The sequence below is a fragment of the Chaetodon trifascialis genome, chromosome 6 (genome assembly GCF_039877785.1).
Source record: "Chaetodon trifascialis isolate fChaTrf1 chromosome 6, fChaTrf1.hap1, whole genome shotgun sequence".
Classification (NCBI taxonomy): Eukaryota; Metazoa; Chordata; class Actinopteri; order Chaetodontiformes; family Chaetodontidae; genus Chaetodon; species Chaetodon trifascialis.
This window is the reverse complement of record NC_092061.1, coordinates 15,397,125-15,423,402: the sequence shown is the minus strand read 5'-3', so window position 1 is coordinate 15,423,402 and position 26,278 is coordinate 15,397,125. Positions and strand designations below refer to the sequence as shown.

At 41.9% G+C, this 26,278-nt stretch overlaps 1 protein-coding gene across 1 annotated transcript; it reads right to left on the bottom strand.

The window, feature by feature from the left end:
* Positions 1-8,668: 8,668 nt before the first annotated feature.
* Positions 8,669-20,260, bottom strand: snx18a (sorting nexin 18a). The gene is made up of 2 exons (XM_070963905.1): positions 18,427-20,260; positions 8,669-10,154 (listed from the first exon to the last, which is right to left on the bottom strand). The coding sequence occupies exons 1-2, from the start codon at positions 19,925-19,927 to the stop codon at positions 9,901-9,903; spliced, it is 1,755 nt and encodes a 584-aa protein (XP_070820006.1). The 5' UTR covers positions 19,928-20,260; the 3' UTR covers positions 8,669-9,900.
* Between the last annotated feature and the right edge of the window lie 6,018 nt (positions 20,261-26,278).

The following is a 26,278-nucleotide window of genomic DNA, read 5'->3' as shown; positions in this document are numbered from 1 at the left end:
CTACAATGAGTACATTGATTCATGAGAAAACTGTAAATTATGCTCATCCAAATTGGCACTCACACACTGCATGCTTACAAGCATGAGTGAACTTCCATGAACAAAAGTCAAATCATAGTCTCAAAAAGAGGAATTTAGTGTAGCGAAAACGCAGACATCGTGCTATTTACAAGATGTGGATGTCTGGCAGGAAACGGTCACATGTTGGATGCTCAGAGCAGTCAGAGTTTAAACTATCGTCATGCTAGATGTCTGCAACGTTACACACTCACAGTGTTAGCCCACAGTTTTCAGTCCACCCTTCAGATTGTGACACTGAGAGTCAGAAGTGAGCTAATCGAGGTTACAATACAACTAATACAATTTCCCAGTGCGCGTGTGAGAGACACAAAGACAGAGAGTCAGGGAGAGATAATTAGTGAGGATGAGTTCTTGCCCTCAGATATTAGATCTCAGAGTGATCATTGTAATTTAAGGACTTGTAATTGTGGGGCGGAGGGTCGCAGAACAATGGCACCCTGCAAGACGAGACCAAGGGAGACAAGGCAGCCTTGGCTCATTTGGTTTAATAAGGTTCCACACAGACAAACCCAGATGGTTAATTGAATCACTTCGACCGCCAGTTGCATTTTACAAAGACTATGTTTGATTTCTAAAAGACTCCTTTTTCTCTCCCTCATCTTATAAACTATTGCAAGAAAAGCAGCGTCTGTGAATTTGAAGTACCACTAGCATATCCTCCACAAAGTGCAATTTAGTTTATTCATAAAAGCTAATCAAGGCATGTAAAATACTACAGAGGGTTTCAGAATGTAGCGCGCTTGTGTTGAAAGCCGTGGTGGTTGCCTTGTAGGAGAAAGCACTGTTGCTTAAATTATGAAGTAAAAGCCATTCTGCAATCTTCCCACAGCTCTTTACCCAAGTGGCATCAGTATCAGTCGCTGTTTTATCTGCTGCTAAACTGGGTCCTTGTGCGTTTCTCATCTGCTGGGGGAGAGGATTAGCAGCTTGATTCATTGACAGGCTTTTCTCTGTTTTTTTGGCAGTGAGCAGAGTTTTCTCTCTGCTCTGCACATGGCTGATGTGATCTGAAATGGCACCAAAAAGAAACAGGTCATGCACATATTGCAAGTAATATATGGTCAGGAAAATGCACTGCCATTGAATCATCTAATTTAAGTAACAAGTAGTAATGGAGAGTTTTTTCTGGATGGATTTCATCCCTCGGCTGTAACTTTTAGGACTGCATTCTTGAAATACCAAGTCTGTTTTTGCTCTTTTATTAAATTTAGACTTTTTTTCCTACTGCAAACTGAAGGCAACATTTCAACCATTTGGTTTCATTGGTTGCAGCGTGTTACTGATTTTGAAGATTTTGTAACTTTTCCTCAGAAATGACACATGAAGGCAAATGACCCAACCAATGTTCCCGAGTATCCACACACATACACAAAGGCACACATGGTCAACTCCCACGTGCCCCACTGCCCATTGATTTGGTAACCGCAGTCAATAGATTCATCCATAGCGGGATCACAACGTGACGTCGTGCATCAGACGTTCGGCCTGATGTCAGCTCTCCCTGAAGCCCTGCACAGGGTCCCACGTGAAGCAAATTCTCATCATTCTGTCCCCATTGTTCAATGTGGGGTGGAGCATGAGAGGAAGAGATGTGATGTGATGGGACTACTGACGTGTGAAAAGGATCATGAGCCAAAATCAAATCTCCAGCGACACAGACACATGGAGCTGTACTGACCCGTGTCCATGTGTGAGCTCGTGAACAATGAGCCTGTACAGTCAGACGTGTGTGTTAGAAGAGGTCAGACCACCAGCAGTCCATGTCAGCTAGTATATTTGATGACTGTGGTTGACTGTGGTCTGTAGACAGCAGTGGACAAAGGGCGGTTAGCCGGTCAGCAGTGTGTGTGTGTGTGTGTGTGTGTGTGTGTGTGTGTGTGTGTGTGTGTGTGTGTGTGTGTGTGTGTGTGTGAGAGAGAGAGAGAGAGAGAGAGAGAGAGAGAGATATGCGAACAAGTGACATTTTGCTGGTCTCACCTTCTTTAAAAAGCTTTTAAGTTTAAAATGTGCAAACTCCAGGTGAGCACAAACGTCAAAGACACACCGAAAATATCCTGCATTTTTGGGTTGCTTTTCAAAGTCAGCTTGCAAGAAACAAAACAAGCATTTAAAGTGGGTGGTGGTTCTGGTTAGTCTTTGCGCTCCTTATTCCAGGGTGGAGAAGTGTGAGTATTAACATTCTTAGGCATTTATAGGCTTAAATATCTCACATTTACAATTTCATTATGGCAAATACAGCTCGAAGACAGAGATGGTAGGGATCCTCACATTTCATGTGATTTCAGGACTGATGGCCTTGATAAATGACCTGCTCTTTACCACCAAAATACCACCATACAGTTTATTTTGTAAACAAGAAAATGCTTAGCTCGGGATATATGATTGACAGACATTCGAGTGGATCTAACCCTGAGAGAGAATGCACAGTGTGAGCAGGGGAAGTGGCCTCTCCTCTAGTTGTTCTTGCTTGTTTATTGTAATTAGAGCAATAAATGAAACCCTCTGATGGTGAAGGGGGAGGGGAGAATGCACAGTGGCCCACAAAGACAAAAAAATGTGTTTTGTGTGTGTGTGTGTGTGTGTGTGTGTGTGTGTGTGTGTGTGTGTGTGTGTGTCTATCTTGGAGAGCAGCCAGAGAGGTGGGGGCGGGAGGGCAGTCAGCGTTTTTCAGACTGCATGAATGAGGCCCCACCAGAGTGAGCTTCCTGTGTGAGGGCTATAAAAACAAAACCGGGCCTAAAGAATGCCGAGTGCTCCCACATTCCTGAACATTCTGCAGGTACGGGACACAAAGCATGCACCCCCCTTTCCTTGAATAAATAGAAAAATACAACAACTCCCACGGTGCATTTCTGTGGATTGAAAACAAGAAAACATACAAATGCAAGTCTGTAAAGGTCATTGCTGTATTAGTCAAGATTTATCTGCAGGAGTAAATGTTAAGAGGCCTGCTGGTGGTCTAAAGAGGCTGCCATGTTCAGCATCCCACAAAAATGTTTCACAGAACGCATGAGAAATAGATTAGGTTTCTTTTCTTAGAGCTCTGTGCTCAGTTTTTCCTGAATTATACCTGATTCAAACAGGTTTACCCTCTTGAGACCATGCCTGCCCCCAGCAAATTTCTGCTCGTTAGATCATTCAATATCTTGTGTGTAAAGTTCTCATATTGCTCAGAAGGTGGTGCATCCTCTGGGGAGCGAGAACATGCTCGCAAAATGCCACAGCAATCTGCCCGTGGAGGGAATGTTTGGACTGGTGGCAACAATAGAGGAAAGGTCAGGGAGGTCACCAAAAACATACGCCTTATGCACCTGAAGACTGTGAATATCAGCAGCAGATTTATTGAAAATCTGTTTTTGTCTATAATTGAAAGAAAACATTATAAGTAGCTGCTGCTTTCAGAAGAAAGTAACTCAACAATGGAGGAAATAATTGAGACAATCTGGAGTAGCCTGAAGCTCAATGAGAGCTATTTTAGCTGGCAAAGAAAGAGAAGCAGACATCTGTACTTTTATTCTGCAGTTTCCAGTAACACTGACAATGGGTGTGGCTTTGGCAGGATGTTGATTTCATCATGCCAGCACCACATGAACCCAAAGGTAACGTGTTTTGCTGTTTCTTCAGCTATTTCAAACCATAGCCACCTACACAAACTGTCATGTACTGCATTCATTCCCAGTTAGATTAAGCCCAGCACAAGCTTTTAGCCTAAAATAGTGTTTTATAAGCAGGGTGTAGCTTGTCTGAGCCTTTTCAGTACCAGGGGCCTGGTCCCTGGGAGTGGGCAGGGTGCTGCTGTGCTGAGGTCAGTGGATGATCTCATGGGAACTGCTGCTGACCGTGCCCACATGTTTGAATGATCACACTTCCTGCTAAAGCCAAGAACTGCGTGTAATGCCACTGTGCCATTATCTGCGGTGGGCTTGACTCGGTTAAAAGTTGTTTTCAGCAGGTTTTCTGTTTCACGCAGTCAAAACAAAACAAAGACCCAAAAATAAGCTCACAGGCTGACATTCACAGAGTGGAGAGCGGACTTAAGTGGTGAGCAGTAAACTTCTGGACAAGCAACGTGACCCTTGGGATAAGTGCTTGTTAGGGGTAATTAAATTTCAGTTTCAGTTTAAAGATTTCAGGTATGTTGCGTGCCAAGCAAACACCAGAAGAACATTGATGGAATCTTTGTTCTATGAGACAGGAACACGTTTGACCTGTATACCATGAAATCATCAGCCATCTGAAGATAATCGTACCGACCATACCTTCAAGTTACACACTTACATGAACACAAGACTCGCATGAGAGAAAAGAACAAAGATGCAATTTTCCATCTCAGTGGAGACACAGCATGCCACATGTCAAATGTGAATTGTTTGCTTTATATGTATTTGTAGTGGTCACTCACGTTGAAGCAGAGATGATCAGAGTTTGCAGTTCGGGTTCAACCAGTGCAGCAATTTAAGGAGATGAAGAAAAAGTGAAACTGTAATGAGAAATTCACACCGGACCAACTTTAAACGAGTCTCAGGAAGTGGCTAGGAGGACTTCACACATGGTTTATCATACGCGCACACACACACGCACACACACACTGTACCACTGGGACTGAAATGTGAAGCCAGCATTGTTGGGAGTGGTTCTGTGTGTTTTTGAGAGTCTGTTCAGCCCAGGGCCTCAGCGCTCAGTATCCCCTCTGCTCCTGAGTCTGTCAGCTGTGTCAGGACAGGGTCTCCCCTCTGCCTCTGTCGGCCCAGACTCTGATCAAAGGCCAGTACAGACCCGGCTGTAATTGAAAGCAGATCCAGCCAGAATCCCCCTCCAGCAGGAATATGCTGAGTACAGGCAAACGCCTTGCATTCCAAAAGCATGAACTCTGCAAAAAAAAGTCATACAGAACAGAAACAGCACTTGAAGTTTGCTTTACATGTGCAGACAAAGGGAGCGAGGACGCATACACACCTGCAATGTTTGACTGTCTCAGCAACTGTACACACTTGACCTGCATTTAATAGCTAGTATCAGCATAGTAAAAAATTAAGAATAAACAACTAAAATTCTTGAACTAGAAATACTCCTATGTGGAGTAAAGATTAACAGAAATACTGTGTGCTACTTAATGACATTTAGAGTTGTTGGTAGGCATTGGCAAGAAAGCAAATATGCGCATTGCCTAAAATGTTGAACTATTGCTTTAAGGCTGCATTCAGACGACTTGTCCTCTCATTCATTTCAATGAGGCCACTTCAATAGTGGGGGTTTCAGCACACCATGCAATAATAATATGTCCTGTTTTTTCATACTAACACCTTAACTTGAAATATGGTTTTCCAATCTGAAACAAGCCATTTCCTTCTAGCAGAAATCCTGTGTTTGGATTTGCACTTCCTCTCTCAATTTATTAATATTACGACAAGAAATACGAGGGATGAAGGCTCTGTGGTTTGCCTCAGGGCATTTCCTGGCATTATAGTGTAACATTTAATCAGATGAAGCAATAAGAGGAAGTCGGGGTCAAACTCACGATGGGCATTTTAAGAAATTATGTCATGAGAGTGTGAGTGCACTGAAGAGGGAGGTGAAGAGTTGAGGGTGTACTTGTGAAGCATAGATGGGAAACTACGTACAGGTGTCAGGACCTCAGTGAAATGAGCCTGAACTCTCGGTTTCAGGGATTTTTGGCTGGTGGCTTCACTGAGGAATCAGACAGTGTGTCACAGGGAGGGTGCAGCAGGAATTGGGTGCAATCTCTTCAAAGATCTCGAGGCACTGATCCAGTCCTTTTGAGAACAATGTGGTCCAGTGCGGTGTCAGTGCCAGGTCATTAGTGTAGGTCTCTCAACTACTGTTCTGCCACTCAGAGCCAACTATTCAAACTAAAGGAAAACAAACCCATTTCCAGAATGTGTGGACAAGTGTTATGAACTCAGTAAAATACTCAAGGGGACAAAACTAATTGAAAATTCAGCTATGATACTTGACTGTTTTCCTTGTGTGAGAGCAGTAAATGAGCAGCTGGGAAAGGGTTCGGTCAGACTTTCTCCTCTTTGGGACAGCACTGACGACGCAGGTACAGAATGTTTGTGGGTTACATTCAGTGAATTCTGGAGAGTGGCTGCAAGTCCAGAGGGAAGAGAGCCAAGTCTCACAGGTGCAGCGATGACAACTTATTTTAGACACGTGATGTTTCGTATTAGAGCGGAAATGTGTTGACTGCCTCGATTATAAACTCTCCCAGAACAAATCCTCCAGAAAATCACACACAGTCCCTTTCATTGTCCATGTTTTCACCCTTCAGTGATTACACTTGTGTCATGCTCTGTTATCACGCTCTCCCTCAGCATCTGGAAGGTATTTCCGGCACTCTTGTGGCAATCGGTTTCACACACTTGACGTTTGTGTGTGTGGAATGTGGTCTGCTGCTGACACTGTTCTGTCTCAAGAAAAATCCAAGTCTGAATCAGGCAGAGCTGTTGTTTCCTGCATGCTAGACTGTGGTGAGTATGAACCCCCCCCCCCCCCCCCCCACGATAACTGCACTGCACTGAAGATGATGACCTCACACAAAATGTCTGCTTTCTGCATGTTTTTACACAACCTTAAACAATGTGGCAGAAACAAAAACACACTATGACGTTTTGTTCTTATCATATCTGGATCTAACATGATTGTAATTCCAATCTTTCAAAACTGTCACATGTACCAAGATTAGCTGCGTGCAAACCTTCTTCACCAAATCCTTTCTTCTGAGCTAGATGTGCCGAACACTTATCAGTTTCAGAACAACCGTAGCTTAAGGCCGGGAAGAGCAAGAATGCAAAAACAGGAGCACCCATTTCCCCAGGCGTTGGCATTGTTGACAGGAGGCCTGAGGGATGAGATTACTACAGGCTGTGTGCATCTTGTCCAGTTTATGTAGAAAATGAAAAACAGATATTGTAATAGAAAGATAGAGTACATGACAGATGGTGAGATTTTGCCCTTTCCAAGCGGACTTAGCTTCCACGCGACAGGATATTATTAGCCATGCTAGCGGTGTAGCTCTACAGATGGCAATGGTCAGTCCAACACGTTAACCCAGACTGAAATATCTCTATTGGATGGATTGCCATGAATTTTTTTTACAGACGTTCACGATCCCCAGACGGTAAAACTACTTACATTTGTTTCCTTTAGCGCCAACCAGCGAGTGGACATTTTTGTGAAGGAAATTTTGTTGGATATAGGCCATGAAATCTGACATTCATGTCCCCTTCTCAATAAATTCTACCAACTTTGATGATCCCCCAACTCCTCATCTAGGGTCATTGTCAATAAAAGCATTAAACTGTTCCAATATTAGCTTATGACCAAATACCTGCTAAACTAATGACATCCCATCAGCATCTGCTGCTTTGCATTTAGTGTTAATTTGCAAATGTTAGCAAGCTGACACGCGGAATGAAGATGGTGAAGATGGTAAACATTATACCTGCTAAGCATCAGCAATTTAGCCATGCCATTGTGAGCATGTTAGACTCTTAGACTTAAAAGGCATCCACTTATTCCTATAATTCCTATAAATAGATTGATTAACTATACATAAAGAAGCTCTAATGTATGACAGAAGGTCTAATTGCATTTTATCACAGCACAGTCCACTTAATTAATATATTTTCAAAATTGCCTTCAAGCAGGTATTGGAAGGAGAATGTGCAGTTGGCAACCTTTTCTGTCACTGTTTCTGTAAGCTTCTTCTGGTTTCAAGGACAGAGCAGAGGGGAATGTCTTGATAGATAATCTGCTGGTGGGAAGATATTAACACATGAACATGCTTTCTGAACAGGGCGGTTGTTTCTTAAGACCCAGTGCTGACAAAAGCTGCCGCTACGTGTTATCTTCTGCTCACCATCACATCTGTCAAACTGGATTCTCATCTGGCAAGACAGAGACTGCACTGCTTCACAGTATGTTCCCCTCAAGATGGTAAACAAAGGGCCAGCATTGGACATAACTGTTGATGTGCACAGGGAGAATTTCTCTAACAAATCAGACCATCTGTGGGAGGAGAAAAAGCTGCCTCCAACACTGTCAGCTATCTTGGTTATACTGTAGGTGGTGGTGATGACAACTGATAAGAGCCTTCCCCAGCTATTTTTGACCTTTTCCTGTTCACTACATGTTCACTGTCGTCTGCTCCGGCACTTCTAACAGCGGCCAGATGTCCCAAATGGCGAGCTGGACTCTGCGCTGTCAGCAGATCTGTGAGCTTAGCATGAAACACTGACACGGCACACCGGTCCTCCGGGAATGTAGCCAAGGAAACCTTCAGGTACGCTTAGCTCTTTGTCTTACAGCCATTATAAAATGGTAAGTTGGCTACATTACATGGGTCGTATAGTATGAGTCTGAGGCACTTGAGAGGACTGTTAAAGGGCAAATGAAACTGTTAGCACATACACAGTTTTTATTGGCCTTTTGTTGCATTCAGGCTCATGCTCTGAACTGAAGTGATCAGACATATTCAATGCAATCAAATAAACAACAACAAAAGACAAGAGTAATTACATACTTTAAGTACTTGACAAAACACACAGGACCAACCAGGAGCTTTCTGTGTAGGAGGAATTTATTTTTTTGTCTCTGCTTCTATATTAATCTCTTCATGATGTCACCAACATCATAAAGGGTCACAAGCAGCAGTACAGCTGTAAAAGTGTGCTATTAAAATGACTGCATTATTAAAACAGACGAGGAGCCCTGTACCCTCTGACAGCCTGCCTCTGAACACTCCCAAAATTAAGCCTGAAAACCATTTTGTTGACACAATTTCAGGTATACGACATAGCAAGTGTCCATTATACACGTCCCTTAAATTCAGCAAGCTGAAATCAGCACCAGTTCTGGCTGTGCCATGTGTAAGGCATGGGTTCCTATTGTCAAAGCAGGCGATCCTGATTTTGCCGCACTGTGAGCGTTGAAAATCAATCCCTGGGCCACTGGGGAAAAAACAACACAATCAAACAATATGATCTTCCGTAAAAGACACTGGCCTTAGTCAAAGCACAGCGATCTTTGATCTTTTCAACGACTGCAAAATTTGTAGCATTGTAAAAACAAATAGAATATATTTCTACATATACAGTATATAAAGCTTTTTAGTAACTAGTAACAAAAATGACCAGAGAAACGTAATCAGAAGGCACAGCGAGACAGTGGTGACAGTGGCTGCTCAGCGAGGATACTGTAAACATTTTGTCCTGTTTGTCCGAGGAGAGAGATACCTGGAAGGGCTTGAGTGTTTCCAGAAGGCAGTGTGTTTGCCGCTGGAACAGTGCTGATCCTGGAGTGGCAGTCGCTTAAAAACACTCACTAAAAAACAGTGTTGTAAGGCTAAAAACACTTGATATATGAAATCTTGCACCAGGTGTGTAGGCAGCAGCGGATACAAGGTTCTCTCTCTGCAGGTCATAACATTGATTAGATTGAATTCACCCACGCACCGGACCAAGTGGTGCCCCGTCATTATCGCTGATTCTCGTCAAATCTAAAGGCAAGAGACTGTTTTTTGTATCACAAGTTGGCCTAACTTCATTAAATTACATGTCCTCTCTTAAACAAGGACATCCAGTCCCCCAAAAAATCTGGCCAACACACACAGAAACCTGGATTTGGTAGAAATGTCATTATTACTGCAGCGTAATCTCCTTGAATGTCCCTCCCTGCTGGATGAACAGCATTCAGCAGCATGTGGTGCTGTTTGCCAAAACTCCACTGGCTGGCCGAGGGAGGTGCACGGTCATGGCTCACCAAGGTCTAAACCCATGGGCTGAGACAGGCGATCTTTTACGCGTTGTCATATTTCTGCAGAGCCTCTTCCAGCTTGCCTGTGACTTTTTGGAAGAAGGCGATCTGCTGCTGTAGGTAGTGCTGCATCTGCGCCTTGAAGTCGCGCACGCGGATCTGGTGGAAGTGCTGGATCTCAGCCAGTGTGGCACAGGAGATGATGTTGCAGCGCTCGTTGATGCCTTCCGCCTGTGCCCGGTCCATCTTGCCCTCCTCCACATGCTTCTGGCTCTCTTTCACCTTTGTCAGGGCTCCTGTTGGGTGTAGAGAGAGCAAAAATAATAAGCAAGATTTATCTTTCGGTTCCATGATCACATTTATATTATATGTTCAATAAAAGGGGAAATAAACAGCCCACTAAACAATGCTATTTTTAAGACATGCAGTTTATTTCCTTAAACCATTGAACATTTAACTCATCAAACAGACTTTCAGACTCTTTCACAGGAAAGTTAATTAATATTCTTAATAGTTTTGCTATTAAGATTCAGGAGCACAGCTTGACAGTGAGTTCATAACTTCAAGGAACTGGCCAAAAATAGTTTGATGAACAGTTTGTTCCAAACTCCCTGAGAACTACATCTGTGTCTAAATTTAGGGTATGTGAGGGGGCCCAACTCCAAAAAAACAAACAACAAAAAAAAAACATCTACTGCATTACGCACTTCAAAGGCCTTTTCTAAACAACCATTTAAGGGGATTTTGCTGGAAGGTTGATACCGTCTCCCAATGGTAGTTGGCAGTTTCAAGGACATAACATAAACATGGACAACTGCCCAAAAAATGTGAACACGTCTATTTTATAACCCAGCTATTCTTAAACGCTGATGTCATGGTTAAAGAATTCACCGTTTGCTAAACTCCGCTCCTGAACAACACTAGTCCAATAATAGCTTAGCAGCCGTGACTAAGCACAGCAGGCTGCCGAGCTCTGGATTTCTCCACATGTTGAAACGATGAATGTAAGATGCTCCAGATATGAAGACAAAACACACACTCACAAATGTAAGGGCTGAGTAGATCCAGTGTTTATATGAGCACAAGCTGCAAATGTTAGCTTATCGCAATAACCTGGAAAAACAACCAAACACATTTTCTAAGACAGCGTTACATTCATTTCCACACCAGCTAGATCTCATCCTGAAAGCCTTTTCTCTTGTAAGCTAAGCACCAACGTGACGTCATGTCTTTATGTATGAACTAAGAGTCTGATCTTACATTCTTCATACTTATACTGCCATAGAAGAACAATGCTGTTTCTTCATTTCCATTTCTTCTACACAGATCATCTACTGGGGGGATACTGACTGAAATTTACTATGAAATTTGAGTTCACTGTGTGAGAACAGCATGCTGGACTTGTTTAGCTGCAGTCACTTGGCAAACTTTCACACAATTCACCAAGAGCTCACACCCTTTAGAGAAGTTTGATTCTAGCATTTCAACTACTTCACTACTTCCCATCACTGGCATTTGGTGATTACTGATGAGTTCAGTTGGCTTTGATCACTACAGATGATTTGTATAAACTACATGATAATAAACTATAATGTGTGAAAAAGAAATCAGGCATGTCACACTCATACTGAGAGTAAAACACCCCTGAGGTTCCACTCTGCCAGGAAGAGCTACTTGCTGTCGTCACTGTGGTGGACTCTTGTGGCAAAACAGGATAGATGGTTTACAGCCCTCCCATTTTGACACATGACACATGAACTGTCACTGAGTTTTGCTTGCTGCAGAAAAGCCTTCAGCTGTGCTGGTGCCAGAACATGAAAATTAGCCTACACATTTCCAGACAGATGGTTGGATGGGAGCAGGGGCAGGGTCAAAACACCAGGAGCTCATGACAAATGACTTAACAAACTGTTGACATTTTCTGACTGAGGACAGGAAGAAATGTCATGAGCAATAAGTATTAAGCTGAAATGCAAGAGACACTGACAGGATATGACCTTCTGCCCGATCTAACGACTTGAGAAAGTTTACACGTCACAGCTGGACTCAAAGAGGACATTCATGGGTTGTGACGTGGATGTTAATGTATGTGTGCCTACATCATTTCTTAGTGTTCGTCCTCGTCAAAAGCGGTTCTCTGGTTTGCACTGTGAATTGTAAACCAATGTTTCCCCCGTTTTTAATTAACTGCAGCTCTTTTGTCAAAGGCAGGGAGCAGAGCCACCAACCAAGCAGCCAACCTTGAGTATTTTGTCAAAAATACCAAAGATTCCCTTCTCATTAGTGAGGACTTGTTGTTTTTCTGTGTTTCTGTGTCTCCTCTCTGGAATGTAACTCTCTTTGGACTGTTGGCTGGACAACAAACAAGACACACGAAGACGTCACATGGTGGTTTGGAAAATTGCATTTTTCAACATTTCAAACAATGAATCGAGAAAATAATTATCAGATTGACTGATCATGAAAGTAACCATAGTTGTAGCCTTGAAATTATTCAAATGAAACTTGTTGCAAACTCATTTGATTTGTATTAGTTCCTTGTTCATGTGGCAGAAGCACCGGTTGGCTCCATATTTTGAAACACAGGAACCATGGCTGACGTACTATAGGTGATGTTAAAACTGACATGTTGTAATCACTCAAACTGATGGACGACATGTAGTAAGACGAGTGTAACTCAAGCATTATTGTCTGTCAGCAGCAAGCAGCTGTCATCTTCAAGCTTTGGCTTTAGGGCGGAGTGTGAAGGTGAGATTTGTGCCCGTAAGCCATGCAGAAAAACTTCCTGTATTGGCCTGTCATGGGATTTTCAGATCATTATGTGAGCTTAGTCACCAGCACTTTGTTGAAAGTCTGATTCTGCCTGCTTGTCCTTTGAAATTTGAAACCACAGAAGACTTACTGACCTTATCATGCACTCTTCTGGCTTCTGTCGCCCCTTAAAGTGCAAACAATGCTCAATGGTTGTTTTTTCTTTACAACTTGCAACACTGTGCATGTAAGGCTGTACATTACAGCACACAAAGCAAAGAAAAATGCAAAGAGAATCCCCCCCAAAAAGACATCTCTCTTTTCCCTTCCCCCCAAAATCTGCTCGGTTTGCCTCCTGGCTGTAGTTCCCTCAGCTGCAGTTTAACCCAGATCTTTGAAATTCCTCTAATGCACAACAGACTGAACATGACAGAACGAGAGGCAAAGATAACAGAGACAGGGAGGAGAAGAGAGAGACAGGAACAAACACAGCTGTCCAAAGACTTAAATGCCAGTCCCAAAGGTGTTGACTGTACCTTAAAGGTCTCTGCTTCCTGCGTTTTAAAAGCCCACTAATGGACCAAGGCAGAATTATTGTTACCATGGAGACTTTATGAGAAAGCCAAGAGTTCAGTCAAAGACGATGGTGTCAGCAAACTGTGATATACAGAGCCACAGCATTTTTACAGCTGCTGCAAGTAAGCTTTGCAGGCCTACTGCCAAAACACAACCACGAATAAGATACTGAGCCTGTCAAGTCGGGCTGCAAATTAGGGCTGAACAATTAATGGAAATATCACTAAAACTGCAGTACAGCCAAGTGCAATATCAAAATTGCAGGACTGCTGCAGTTTTTGATAAAGATAAAACGTTTCACAACATGCCATTATAAATGAAGCATCGTGGTGGTACAGAGCTGCCCCGGCCACCAATCACAGACGTAAGGGAACTTGCTTGTTTGGGAGAGACCGCATCAAAAATCACATCATCGTCACTTTTGTAATTTTTTTTTTCAATGAAAATGAAATGCAAAAATCAGCATTCCCACTAAAATGGTGACTCATATCACAAACAATCTGTCAAAATATTTGTTTGTTTTTTGCATATTGTTTAGCCCTTCTACAAATATATATTACTTTCAATATTAATTAATGTGCTGAATATGTTCTCTGTCCGTGTTTAGTCTATGAAATGTCGGAAAATAGTTAAAAATGCCCATCACTATTTCCTTGTTTGCTTGTTTTGTTGGAGCAACAAAGCAAAACCTTATATTTATTTTTCCATGTACTGTTATGTGTGATGGACAGTGTGCGGGAGCTTTTTTCTACAGACAAAGTTTTCGAACAAACGCTCTCTGGAGTGCAGGGATTCACTTCAAAATGAATAACAATACAAAAATTCAAACACCAGATATCATCACAATAGATCCTCTGTTAGTTTAAGTCACGCTGTATTGTATCTGGTGTCTTGCTGAACAACCACTGCTTCTGCCTTTGCTTTCCCAGGGTTCAGCTACCACTACTGTGACCATCAGTATTTGAGATACATAATGCTCTTATGTTGATATAAACCTATGAAGATTAAAGATATCACACCTCTGATTACTATCTGACCCCAAGGAGTTTTGTAGCATGCTGCAGTGTCACACTATAAATAACAAAATATCGTGATGAACGCCTCTGAAGAAATCCTCCCTGGATGTACGAAGGTGGCACCCAGCCCTCCTGAACTCACTGGAGGCAGCAGCTTCAGCTCTTACGTAATCCCTGGTTACACAACACTGAGCTACTGTGAGCTTGTGACCTGAACAACCAGTGGCAATCCCCTTCTCATCACTGCACCACCCTGATCATGCATTTGTGCTTTGGAGGACATCTGACTAGCCTGAAACAATATATCAGACAGACCTGCAGCGTTTGCACAGAAGGAGTGTCGGCTGAAAGGCTGAGTCAGCTGGAAAACCTGACGTCTTTGTCGCTTTCCCTGACTTACTTGTTTTATCATTCGACTGATAAAACTGTGATGGCATCAGACAAAGTACAGCTCTCAGTGCCGATCAGATAAAATTAACACAGGAAAGAGAGCTCATAAATACAGTCAGAATGGACATTAAGTGGGCCAAGCCAAACTACATTTCACCAACTTAATTACTCATTAACTTACCCATAAATCACAGCAGAGAAGCTTTCGCTGGCATTCCTCTAATGCTGGATTTTTTAAGCAAACTGGTTAAATGAGAAAACAAACAACTGCAAACTACAGTATGTAAATGTGATTGAGGACATTCCTCTTTGCATTAGAGTTTATCAACGTGTGCTCTTCCCTGAAAATGGTCTCTTTTGTTAGCCTCACAAAGACTTGCTGTCTGAGCATTTGTATCTGCTGATGAAAGACATTATTTGCAAACTTCACAGGATGAAACCTTTCTCCCCCCTTTCTCTTTCTTAACAACTTGAAATCATAATAGTATTAAAAAAAACAAACGGTAAAGCTGTAAAGACATCAGCGAAGGACAAAAATAAAAGACGTGAAGCTCAGTATGATGTCAATACCATCGTCCTGGTCAAGCTCCACTCTAATGGCTAATGGTCCCTGAAGAGGTGGAGATCAATAGGTTGACGTTTGGTGTCCCTCTGTGCGAAAGCTCACATTTCACTGGTCATTTCCATGGGATCAAATAAAAACATGGCTGGTGTCTGAGGTCCTAAACATGTAAGACTGACAAGCCATGTTTGACAGGTTTCTCCTTAAGTGAGCAAGAGTGATATGACTACAAGACGGCCTCAAGAGATCAATCTGTACTTTCACAGCTGCTAAAGTTCCCATTTGACCTTTTGACTACTTCAAATCTCAATGTTTGCTCGGCTACAGTGCTGTTCAGTGAGTTACTGTGTGACCACTTGTGCTGCAGGAAATGTGTACTCTGGTTAATGACAACAAAGGATGTGGCCTAGCCTCTCTTCAGGTGTCTAACACGGAGAGGACAGCGATAAACCTCACTTCATGACAGAAGAGCAGCACGACGGACATTTCCTGTACAGGTTTATCAGGAAAGATGTCTTAAAAACCAAGCAACAGACGTGCATGGGGGTGGGAAATGTGTTCTATTAAATATATGAGGAAGTGAGAGAAAGGCAAAGAGAAAAAATAAAATGCTAAACTCAGAATAGGTGCACGGCTGGTGTTTGTTTAAGCTCGCAGCTGCACAGTATAGTCACCACACAATGGCATGCAAGTGAAATGTAAGCTATCAGTGTTTATGGCTTCACTAAAAACCACCTATTCCTTCACGTACCTTCTCCCCAATTACAGTCATTTCACTACACTATTAAGCGCTGGGTGGTTATACAAGATTTTCAGCAGAGTAGACAGCATAAGTAGACTTAAGAGTGTGAATGTCAACTACCTTTGCAGAGGGTATTTGCATTTATCGCTCCCTGTAAGCATGAGGGCAATTTGAGTAACAAACTGCTATTCAGTTGTCATGAATGGGGGCGCTGCTATATTTAATGTACTGCATGTACATCACAGTCACAACCACATGCCTTAATAAACATTCATAGCTTCTTTCAGATACAAGTACAATCTAGAGTAACAGGCCCAGCAGTATGTTTTTAACAGGATAAACTGGTCTGAATCTGTATTTTCGTGTTTTACTTTTCCTATTAATAGAAAGAAACTAGTCATACAGGATCCTCACTTATATAACGATTAAGGGGAAAGGAATGCCTATATGAAAAAAAAAAAGGCTCAACCAGGCTCAAAATAAATGGAGAAACTAAACAGCCTCAATCCACTAAAAACAAGATGAGATCAAAGTAATTTTGGATTCAATATGCCGCACACAGCTCTTCTTTCATCTGCTGCGTGCCCTGGATTTCCCATCGGCTTTGTTTCCAGTCGCCAATGTGGTGAAGCCCTATTTCACTGCACTCCATCATTTCGCAGCAAGGTCTTCAATGTGTGGTATCAAATCAAGAGTTTCTTATCTGTGGAATTAGGCTGCGGCTTATCACGTCAGACTGCAGCTGTGTCACCTTATTTGGGCTGCGGGCGGCCTACGTGGCACACTTGATTTGAGCTGACTGGGAAGTTTGTGTCCCACTGCAGCCTAAACACAGTCTGTCCTGTTTCCCCAGTGTTGTCTATTGTGGAGTGAATAGGCCCAGTGTTTGTAGGGGAGCCAAATGATAACTCAAGATGTCCACAGGAAAGGTGGGGGAGTTAATACAAGTCGGCAGCAAAATGTTTAACTTAAGCTGTGCCTCTAAGATTTCATTTTGGCTAATTATGGTTTGATTTTTTTATTTTCTTTGGATCCATGTACCTGGTACATGAAATACTGGACACCACAGGGCACTCTGACCGACCCTGATCCTCAGAGTCATGTGATTTTAGTAAGTTAGGACACCAGGATTTAACACATTGCATGGAATGAGAAGGATCAGTACGGTAAAGATGTCCAACATGGCACTGCTTCAAGGTGGATTTTTCCAGCTGTCAGTGATCGTAAAGATTTATGTTTCATGTGATTTAAAGACGGATCGACTGAATGGAAGCACAGAGGCAAACGTAAATGTCCAGAAAGCAGGGGGCCAGGTATAATCTACATGGAGGAGGAGCAGTTTGGTTTGAGCTGCACGTGCCCTCTCAATTATCATCTTCTCATTCCCATCAGGACACAAATGTGCCACATTCCCACATACGGTAAACACCAGCGGGAGCTTCCCTCCAAACACAAGTGATACAATGCTGTGCCTCTTGCGTAACAGCGCTGCCTCTCATGAGAGTGACATTTTGCCACACAATGAGAACAATCACTGGGTTATGGGTCATGTAGGAGTACGGCCTGGATTAGTCTAACATTGACTTTCTGTGCAAAGACAACAAACCATGTGGACAATCATTTACGTGTGCGTCAGAGTTGTGATCTACAAGCCAGGTAGGACGACCTCCATCTCCAGAGCATTAATACATACTGAAATGTTTCACCTGTAATGGAAAATCAAACACAGCCAAACAGGTGCCGCCCTTTTCAGTAGGTGGAACAAACAGGAGGCAGAAGCATGTAAACCAATATCCAAATGCAAACAACAGCTTTTGTTTTGCAAAGTGACTTGAGCTCTCGTTGTTACCTGGCCACTGTTTGCTGTTGACAAGTCTAATAATTAAAACTGCCTAAAAACTGTACAGCCAACACACTGTACACTGTACCTAAATGTATGGTAGAAAGTAAAGTTTGGAAACTGGGTTTATGATGCCAAAGGTGCCATACGGTTTCATTTTCTATGTGCATATGTGGTGAATTTTAAATTAACTGGGACACTGGGATTATGAAACATTTCAGTATATTCGCCTTCTAGTGTTGTTCTGGGATTTGAATGGTGTGTATCTTTGACACATTACCTTTGCTCTTCAGTTTAGTTTTGGGTTTGTGCTAACTGTATATCTTTAATATATGCATGTATATATGCAACTTTGTATCTTTATTTTCAATTTATAACTGCCTTGTCATAGTTAGTTTGTAATGCTCTACAGGAAACAGGTTGGCAACAATCTGTGTCATGATGTCATGAATCAAAAAACAAACAAATATAAATAATTTGGTGATAAAATGTGTGTAACGGTTAGGGCAGCAACTAACGATTCTTTGTATTATCGATTAATCTGCAGATCATTTTCACGATTAATTGTTTGCCTATAAACCATCAAAACGTGGTAAATGCTCATCACAGTTTTCCCAAAGGCTTCTCATTTACTATGATAAAGGACAAAGAAAAGCAGCAAATCCTGGAACCAGCGAATGTTCAACATTACCTTTCTGGACATGGATGATATCTGGGTAGTTTGCCAGGTGTCCTTGGTAAAGACCTAACAAATCCATGATTGGGTCCAGATCCTTGCTGGGCTGCTCAGCAAAATACTCTCCGATGGCTTCATAGGCCTCCCCAGTGAAGGAGATGGCCTGGTTGAGTCCATTAGAGTATGGCTGCTGGTCCATTTCAAAGGCTTGGCTGAGAACCCTGAACGACAGCCCCACTTTCTGATACTCCTTCTTAAAGCCACTGATCTGCTTGCGGGCAAACTCATTGACAGTGGCGTTGAGCTGCAAGGTGCTGTCGTCCATCCTTTTGGTGAAAGTCTTGAATCCGTCTATTTTGCTCTCCACCTCCTGGAAGTCGAGCGGAGCTGCGGGGGTGCTGATGGTGAGGAAAAAGTTGGCTCCGACCATCTCATCCTTCTCCGCCTTCCTCTTACCCTGCTTCCAGGCTTTCTCATCTGTGCTGTTGCAGGTGAGGAAGTGCTGGAAAACATCACACCTGGCCAGGACAGGGTGGCTGGTCATGTGGTTCATCCACCATATGAGGCCTTTTCTCCTCTTTGAGATGAAGTCCTCTTCGAAGCGCCCCGTGGCCTGCTTCTCCGGGATGTGTGGCACTGAGATAACAGGGAATTTCTCCACCAGCCGAGCGTACAGCCAGTCAAAGTGCTTATACCTCCTGTTCACCTGGTTTTGTGTGTGGGTGGGGGTCAGTTTATAGGAGATGTAGCTTTTCATGCCCTTGAACTTGGTCTGTTTGGTGGGGTCATCAATTGTGCAAGCGAATGGGTAAGGGTTCTCCTGCCACTCCGGACCATACTGACCCATTACCACGCAGATCTTATCCCCATCCTTCACAAAGCCTGATGCCTCCCCGAGCACAAACGCCTCTCCTCCCGACTTCACAAATGTTGAAAACCTGTTTAGGTTTCTACTGACGGTGGCAGAGCTCTTTGCATGCTGTGCATTACCTCTTGACATAGAGGATGTTGACACTCTGTAAGTGGAAGGCCCATTGCCTTCAAAGTCATACCGTCCTCCTACAGTCCCTGGCTCATCTGCAACAGTAGAGCTGTCATCCCAGTCATCATCCCAGTCATCATCGCTGCCTTGGCTGGGCTGCTGCGGATGCTGCTGTTGCTGTGTGAACGTGGTGAAACCAGGAGAAGACGCTTTAGAAAAGTTCTCAACTTTATTCTGAGGCTTATAAGAGCCGTCAAATCCACCGGATGGGATATTTGCGTATCGGGAGTCCGGGTAAGTGTCCCCAGATGTGCTGCTGCAGCTGTTGTTGTTGAACGTGGAGGCGGCGTCGTTTCTCAGGATTTCCACGTATGAAGCGGGGAACAGTCCCCTCTCCCCTTTGCTGTTCGTCCCCTCGAACCAGCCGTCAATGTCCTGCTCGCTGTACAAAGTTAGGATTTCGTTCTCCTTCACCGACACCTCCCCGGGGTTTTCAGAGTTGAAGTCGTACAGCGCCCTGGCTCTGAGCGCCATGATTCCCCACAGCTGGAAGCAGACCAGGACAGCGGGCTAACTTATGGCTGGCTGACCGGGGCAGGAGGGACGCGCAGCGGGCAGCCAGGCTAGCTCAGTCAGCCCACCCGAAATTACTCTTGAGAGTCCGCGTTCAAACTTCTTGTCGTGTGAGAAAATGCTGTTTAAATCCCTTCCAGAAGCGACCCCTCCTCTCGGGAAAACCTGAGAGGAAAATGCGGTGGTTTCAACGCGCAGGTTGCGGTGTGGGAAACTGTGGCGAACGTATTTTCCTCAACAACACCAAGCCGTGCTCCTCCACAGTCCCTCCGATCCGAGTCGGACACTTCTGCCTTCACGCGCTGCACAGCAACCGCACGTCGACCAGGCTGAATAATCGAGGGCGGAGCTACAGGATGCTGCAATCCTCCCAGACAACACAAATCAACCCTACGACAAAGCTTCCCCAGACCTGTTGAGTGCTTCATGGCCCAGAAACTTATCACAGACCAGCCGCAGCAGCCTGTCAGTAAGGTTGTGGAAAAAGTAGTGCCTCATTACACGATGCCAATGTTATCAACTAGGCTTTTAATCAGGATAAAAAATAAATAAATTAAAAAAAAAAAAAAATACTGAGGTCATTACAAAACGAGCTTTATTGGCCAAGTTATGTGTGCACATACAAGGAATTTGACTTTAAAGTTGCAAAAAAAAAAAAAAGTACAAACATATAACTCTAAAAACAAGAACAAAGCTAATCAAAGCTAGGTAAATAAACAAACATAGAGATATTGTGTATATACAAGTAGGTAAAATATATATATATATATATATATATATATGTGTGTGTGTGTGTGTGTGTGTGTGTGTGTGTATATATATATCTACAAAGCAACAATGACCAACAGCATACAATGCTTGTATACAAGTCAAGTGTTTATGTAAATTGTGAATAAATACAAATAGTGCAAAGGAATGAATACTGAATGGGTAAGATGTTCGATTTTACATGTGGCTTTCAAAGATGAGAAGCGTTTTGTCAGTGTTGGAACTTAAAACATTGACAGCATTAAAAAGTTACAATTTCTGTCATGGAATTTACATTTTGCTACTTACTTAATATTTCTAGTATTTTGAGCAACATTTTAGGGGCCATAATATTGTAGTTTTTACTCTACTACATTGATCTGGCACCCATAGTTACTTTTAAGACTTTTTCAATATTAAGTATAATATTCTGATAACACTAAGATACAGAAAGAAAGTAAAGACTTTTACTTGTAATAGAGTGTGATATTGTAAAATTTACTCAAGTATATTAATATTTTCTTTACCACAGTTTTTGTGTTGAATAATGGTTTTCATCATTGATAATGATATTTATAATTATGAGACACAAAAGAATCTCATCCAAAAGAGGCATGCACAGAAGCAAAGAAAGTAGTCCCTTAAAACAGTGTTGATGCTTTAGTATATAACGCATGTGATTGTGTCAATCAAATATGGCATTTTTGAATATTTTGTTTCCACTACATCAAAACAGTTTTTGATGTCCTGTTCTGTTTCTTTATGTTGTCCATCACCCCATCTGACATACTGCTGCTGAGGCCTAAATTCAAAATATATCTTGCTATAGTCAATGATCATCACGCTTGGAGACTATTTTCACACCTGATTTTCAGCAAAACTGCAACTTGCATGTCACAAGAGGTTGCTAAAGCCTTCACCTTCCCCAAAATGACATGATCTCTGTGTCCTCAGTGGTGTGGCCCTGAACATTGTAGACTTACACTCATTAAAACTAATGTGGTAACACGTGACCATAACTATTTCTAGAAATGCTGAGGTCATTAGTCGAAGTGCTCTGAATGGACTTCTCATATCCTATTTAATTCAATTTCCTGTAAATTGTGAATTTTATTTCACAGTCAGGTCTGTAGGCTATTTCAAAGCACTCTCCACACTCTAGGGAACAATTCTGGTGGGAAAAGTAATGAACACTTTATTTAATTTATTTTGAAAGAATCAGTCCATGAATTCCCACAATGTCTATGATTTAACTTGTAGAATGTAAAATGCCCATTATCCTGCTGAAGCCCCCAAATTCCCGGCATAAATGACTTCAGTGTCCTCAGTTGTAGCTACAGCCTTGTTGGGAACCAGTGATCCATGCCCGCTTTCATGGTTCAAAAATGTACTGAAGGAAGAAAATCATTCAGCTTTGATGTTTAACAGGATATTGTGTCATAAACTCCTTTTTGAAAGCATTTCCTTCTAAACTACACTATTCATAGTCATGAATAAAGATGCAAATGATGTAGATGGTAGACTGGATGTCAGGCTAACCTGGGATCTTGCCAGCCTTTGTCATCACCTGAAAGGAATGTCGTCTAAAAACACTGACATTCAACACTGTCTGGTTCACAGCATGATGGCCGAGACTGAGCAGCAAAAGCACTTACTGTATATCTGTATTTCACTCCAATGTTATGTAATCTGATCTAAAAATACACAAATACATCTATTGATCATTTAAGCAGGCAGTTATGCTACCCTGGACATAAATAGCAAAATGTTTTTATTCTGTTTTGTTGTCTCAGTCTCCCCCAAGGACTCAAAATTCAATATTCCTTGCTTGTGTACGGTTGTCATACCCAGCAAATGATTATCTTTTATAAGAATTTAGTTCAGGTCTTTACTGTCCCACGACAGGAAATTTTTTTCAGCAAGGCAGCATGAAAACCTAAAACACAAACACGATTAGACCAGAATAAGACTGGGAAAGTCTCCTGGCCATCTAAATATTTAAAATACATAAAACCCTTTTCCATTGGGAGAGTTTGTTTGAGGTGTATGGTGTATTAATGAAATGCAGCGAAGTTGCTGATGTAGAATTTCTTCATCAAATCTTTAACTTTTACCTGTAATTAAGAGGAAATATATGATTTTTTTTTTTTTTACTTTTTACTTCTATTTCACTGTAAATCCCCTTAAATGTTGCACTTAAGGTTGTACTTGTTCTGCTCCCAGTATGTTAAAATTAGACAGGGGTCTGTCCCAGCATCAGCTGATCTGTGCTGCCACTCAGATGAACAGCTTCAAAGAACATAAGCTGGTGATTGCAGAGTGAAGGTGACTCTGACACTGGCCAGGATAGTTTTCAAGGTGATAAGTATATATTCATAGAGATTAAGTTTTGATATAAGTTTTCATATAAATCAAAGAATTTAGACACTTGTTTTAGTGGTCTAATGGTGCAGAAAGGACACTTCAACAGTTTCAGGGCTGGCAGTCTATAAAACCTGCGATGAAACCTGCTTTATGGACCTGCTAACTAACTCATAACCATTGCTTTAAATGGAGCATTTCAGTGTCCCATGAACAATATGCAGCGTCTTTTCCTTGTAAAGAATATAATTCTTACAGAAACACTGAATCTTTACAATCTGTTGTAATTTTTAGGGCATTGTTTATATAGACAGATCATCAACACAAATTGTTGTCTTCTAACTACGTTCAGTTCTCTGGTTTCAGACTTTGGTGCTGACCAATGCATGTGTACAAATACTGGTTGGAATTCTAAACCAAGCATAACACAAAATACTAAACTGAATGTGGTTTTCTTTTAACATGGGCTGATAAAATCCAGACATCACATGAACTCAGTATGTGCTTGTGTTTTATGACTCAGAGCAGTCATGTTTTTAATTTACTCAGAGACAGATATACACAATCTTAAACACCGATCATGTGTTTTGTTGACATCCTGTTCCATCAACAAACCTTTTCCTCTGGGAGACCTTTAATAATGGTGTGCCTTTTACTCTGGTGGATACTGCCCCCTTGTGGCTGCTTTTGGATTGTTTTCAGAGAAGAGGCCTATGAACTTTTTTTTTTTTTTTTTTTTTTTACATTACTATAGGTAAAAATAATATGAATGATAACAATAAAAATCACAATAGAAAAAGAGTTTGGTTCAAAGCATTGTTGAAAATGTTAATCTGATGTTTCTCAAAGTTTTCTAGAATGCATCCGACCTTTTTGTTGTCACCTTTTACCTAAATGAAGCAATGACAAACGTTGACTATCAGTGTGACCTACGATATGCCAGTGTATGGCCCTGCGATAATGTAAATCATGGGGACACCTGTAGCTCAGGTGCCGGAGCAGATTGGCCATTAATATTAGCTGTTGTCCCTAACTCCTTCTGTCCGTTTGTCAAAATGTCCTTGAGCCAGACAATGAACTGTAAGCAGCTCCTGTTGTGTGTGTGTGTGTGTGTGTGTGTGTGTGTGTGTGTGTGTGTGTGTGTGTGTGTGTGTGTGTGTGTGTGTGTGTGTGTGCGCGTGGCCATGTATTATTCATGCTGTGAGGACATAAATCTGTTTACACAGTCACAGAGTGGGGACTAGTCTCCATTTTTGCACAAATCCGCTATTGTAAATCATTAAATTTTAGGGTTAACACTTGGGTTAAGGTTAAGGTAAGTCTCCAAGAAATGAATGTAAGTCTATGTCATGTCCCCAGAAATTATGGAAACATGACTGTGTGTGTGTGTGTGTGTGTGTGTGTGTGTGTGTGTGTGTGTGTGTGTGTGTGTGTGTGTGTGTGTGTGTGTGTGTGCGAAAAATGTGAGTCATTTTGAAAAAAAAAAAAAAGCCTGCTCCGAATGAATATATCATAAGCCACTACTGAACTCAACCACCATAGCATTTCACTATTGGCCACCAGAGGTCTCTACTCACATTGGACTGGGTCAGACATGCTGAAGCAGACAACACTTCTACATTCAATTTACACATGCTTAAATATTCTGCAAATTAAAATAAAAGCAGTAAGTCTTCTAGTGTCTTCCCAAAATCCTCCATACCTGTCCAACCTGCACAGAGGACATCCAATTCACCTTCCACTTTACTGTGTTCAGGGCGATTTCCTTTATAGCACAGCACATGAAATATTGAAGAGGAGTGCAGTCTTGAGGGAACAGGAATTACTTCAGTATGCATCTTGCATCACATTAGCAGACTCATGATTTGTACTGTTCCTCTAATCAGGAGGATATCACATAATTGCTTTGTCTGGGCTCCATGTTTGCTTCCCACTAGATAATCCTTGCAAATTCATGTCTTGTTAATGTGGTCCTATCTGGCATGATGACATTCAAAGTCCAAAAAGCATTTTCTGCACAGACCATTGGGAAAGATGATGGGAGTATTGCAAATCAGATTACCATTGTCTGCAGGGAAACCATGGAGTTACTTCAGTTTAAGTTAGAGTTCTTATACAACGCTTATTTGAAGTATACAGCAACATCCTCCAGGATACATGACACATGAGATCCTCTGACACTTGATAACCATTAACACATCACAAGGTTTTGTATTCATCTGACAAATGCGCATCATTTCTTTTATCTCCCTTCATCTGTCTGTTACATCTGTGATCAGGCCTACGTGCTTTAGAGGAACCAGTCTTTGACTTTGAACTGTGTTTGTGCGTACTGTACCATCTCCTTTCATTCATTATGTATTGTGTAATGCATTATGTCAGAGGCTGTTGCATTTTGTGCCGCTTCAAGCTTGATAATACTGTGGAAAACTGCAACTGCACAAATGTGTAGGCACAAGCTCAGATTCCTTAGTTTGGTGTTGGTTAACTTGTTCAAAATGAAAAATAGAAGCAATTGTGATTCAACACAGAGCCATCTAGTGGCGCAATACATTTTGTCACAGCTAGGTATCCCAGTGGTGGAAATTAGATTTTGACAATATGATAATATCGTTTTTGTGATTAGCTTCTGTGAATTCCTTCAAGAAACAATTTAAGGCAACCTTTTAAAGCTTGCTTTAGATTAGCCTTGCTTTTATTCAATATTACTGAAAGTTGTATTTTTGATCAGATTTTTTTCGAATCTTTTTATACTGCCCTGTTTTATTGCATTTTAATGTTCGTGCTTGCTGCCTTGTAATTGGTTTAGATGTTTTGATGTCGTTGAATGAGTGAAACGTGCTATATAGGCGTAGTCATTACAGTTGCACTATTTCCTACTTTTGCAACTTGTTCATTGGTGTTGCAAGTAATAAGGTGACGTGACAGTCTTCTCCTTCAAGACAATGTGAGAGATTGTGTATTATTACCGTGGATAACAATTATCACCGTCAACACATCGGACCTACAAATTATTTGTGCAGTTTTAGTAAAAATGCGCACTTCTACTCAGCTCTTCGGAAACATCTACATAAAATGCAGAGTAAAGTTGATTTGAACACGGATCTTTTTAGGGGCGCTTCCTCCTCTGAATGAAAATAGCCGCCATGTGTTTGGTCATGTGACCACGCTACGTGCGCAAAGCGACGTGCGTGACGTAGCGTT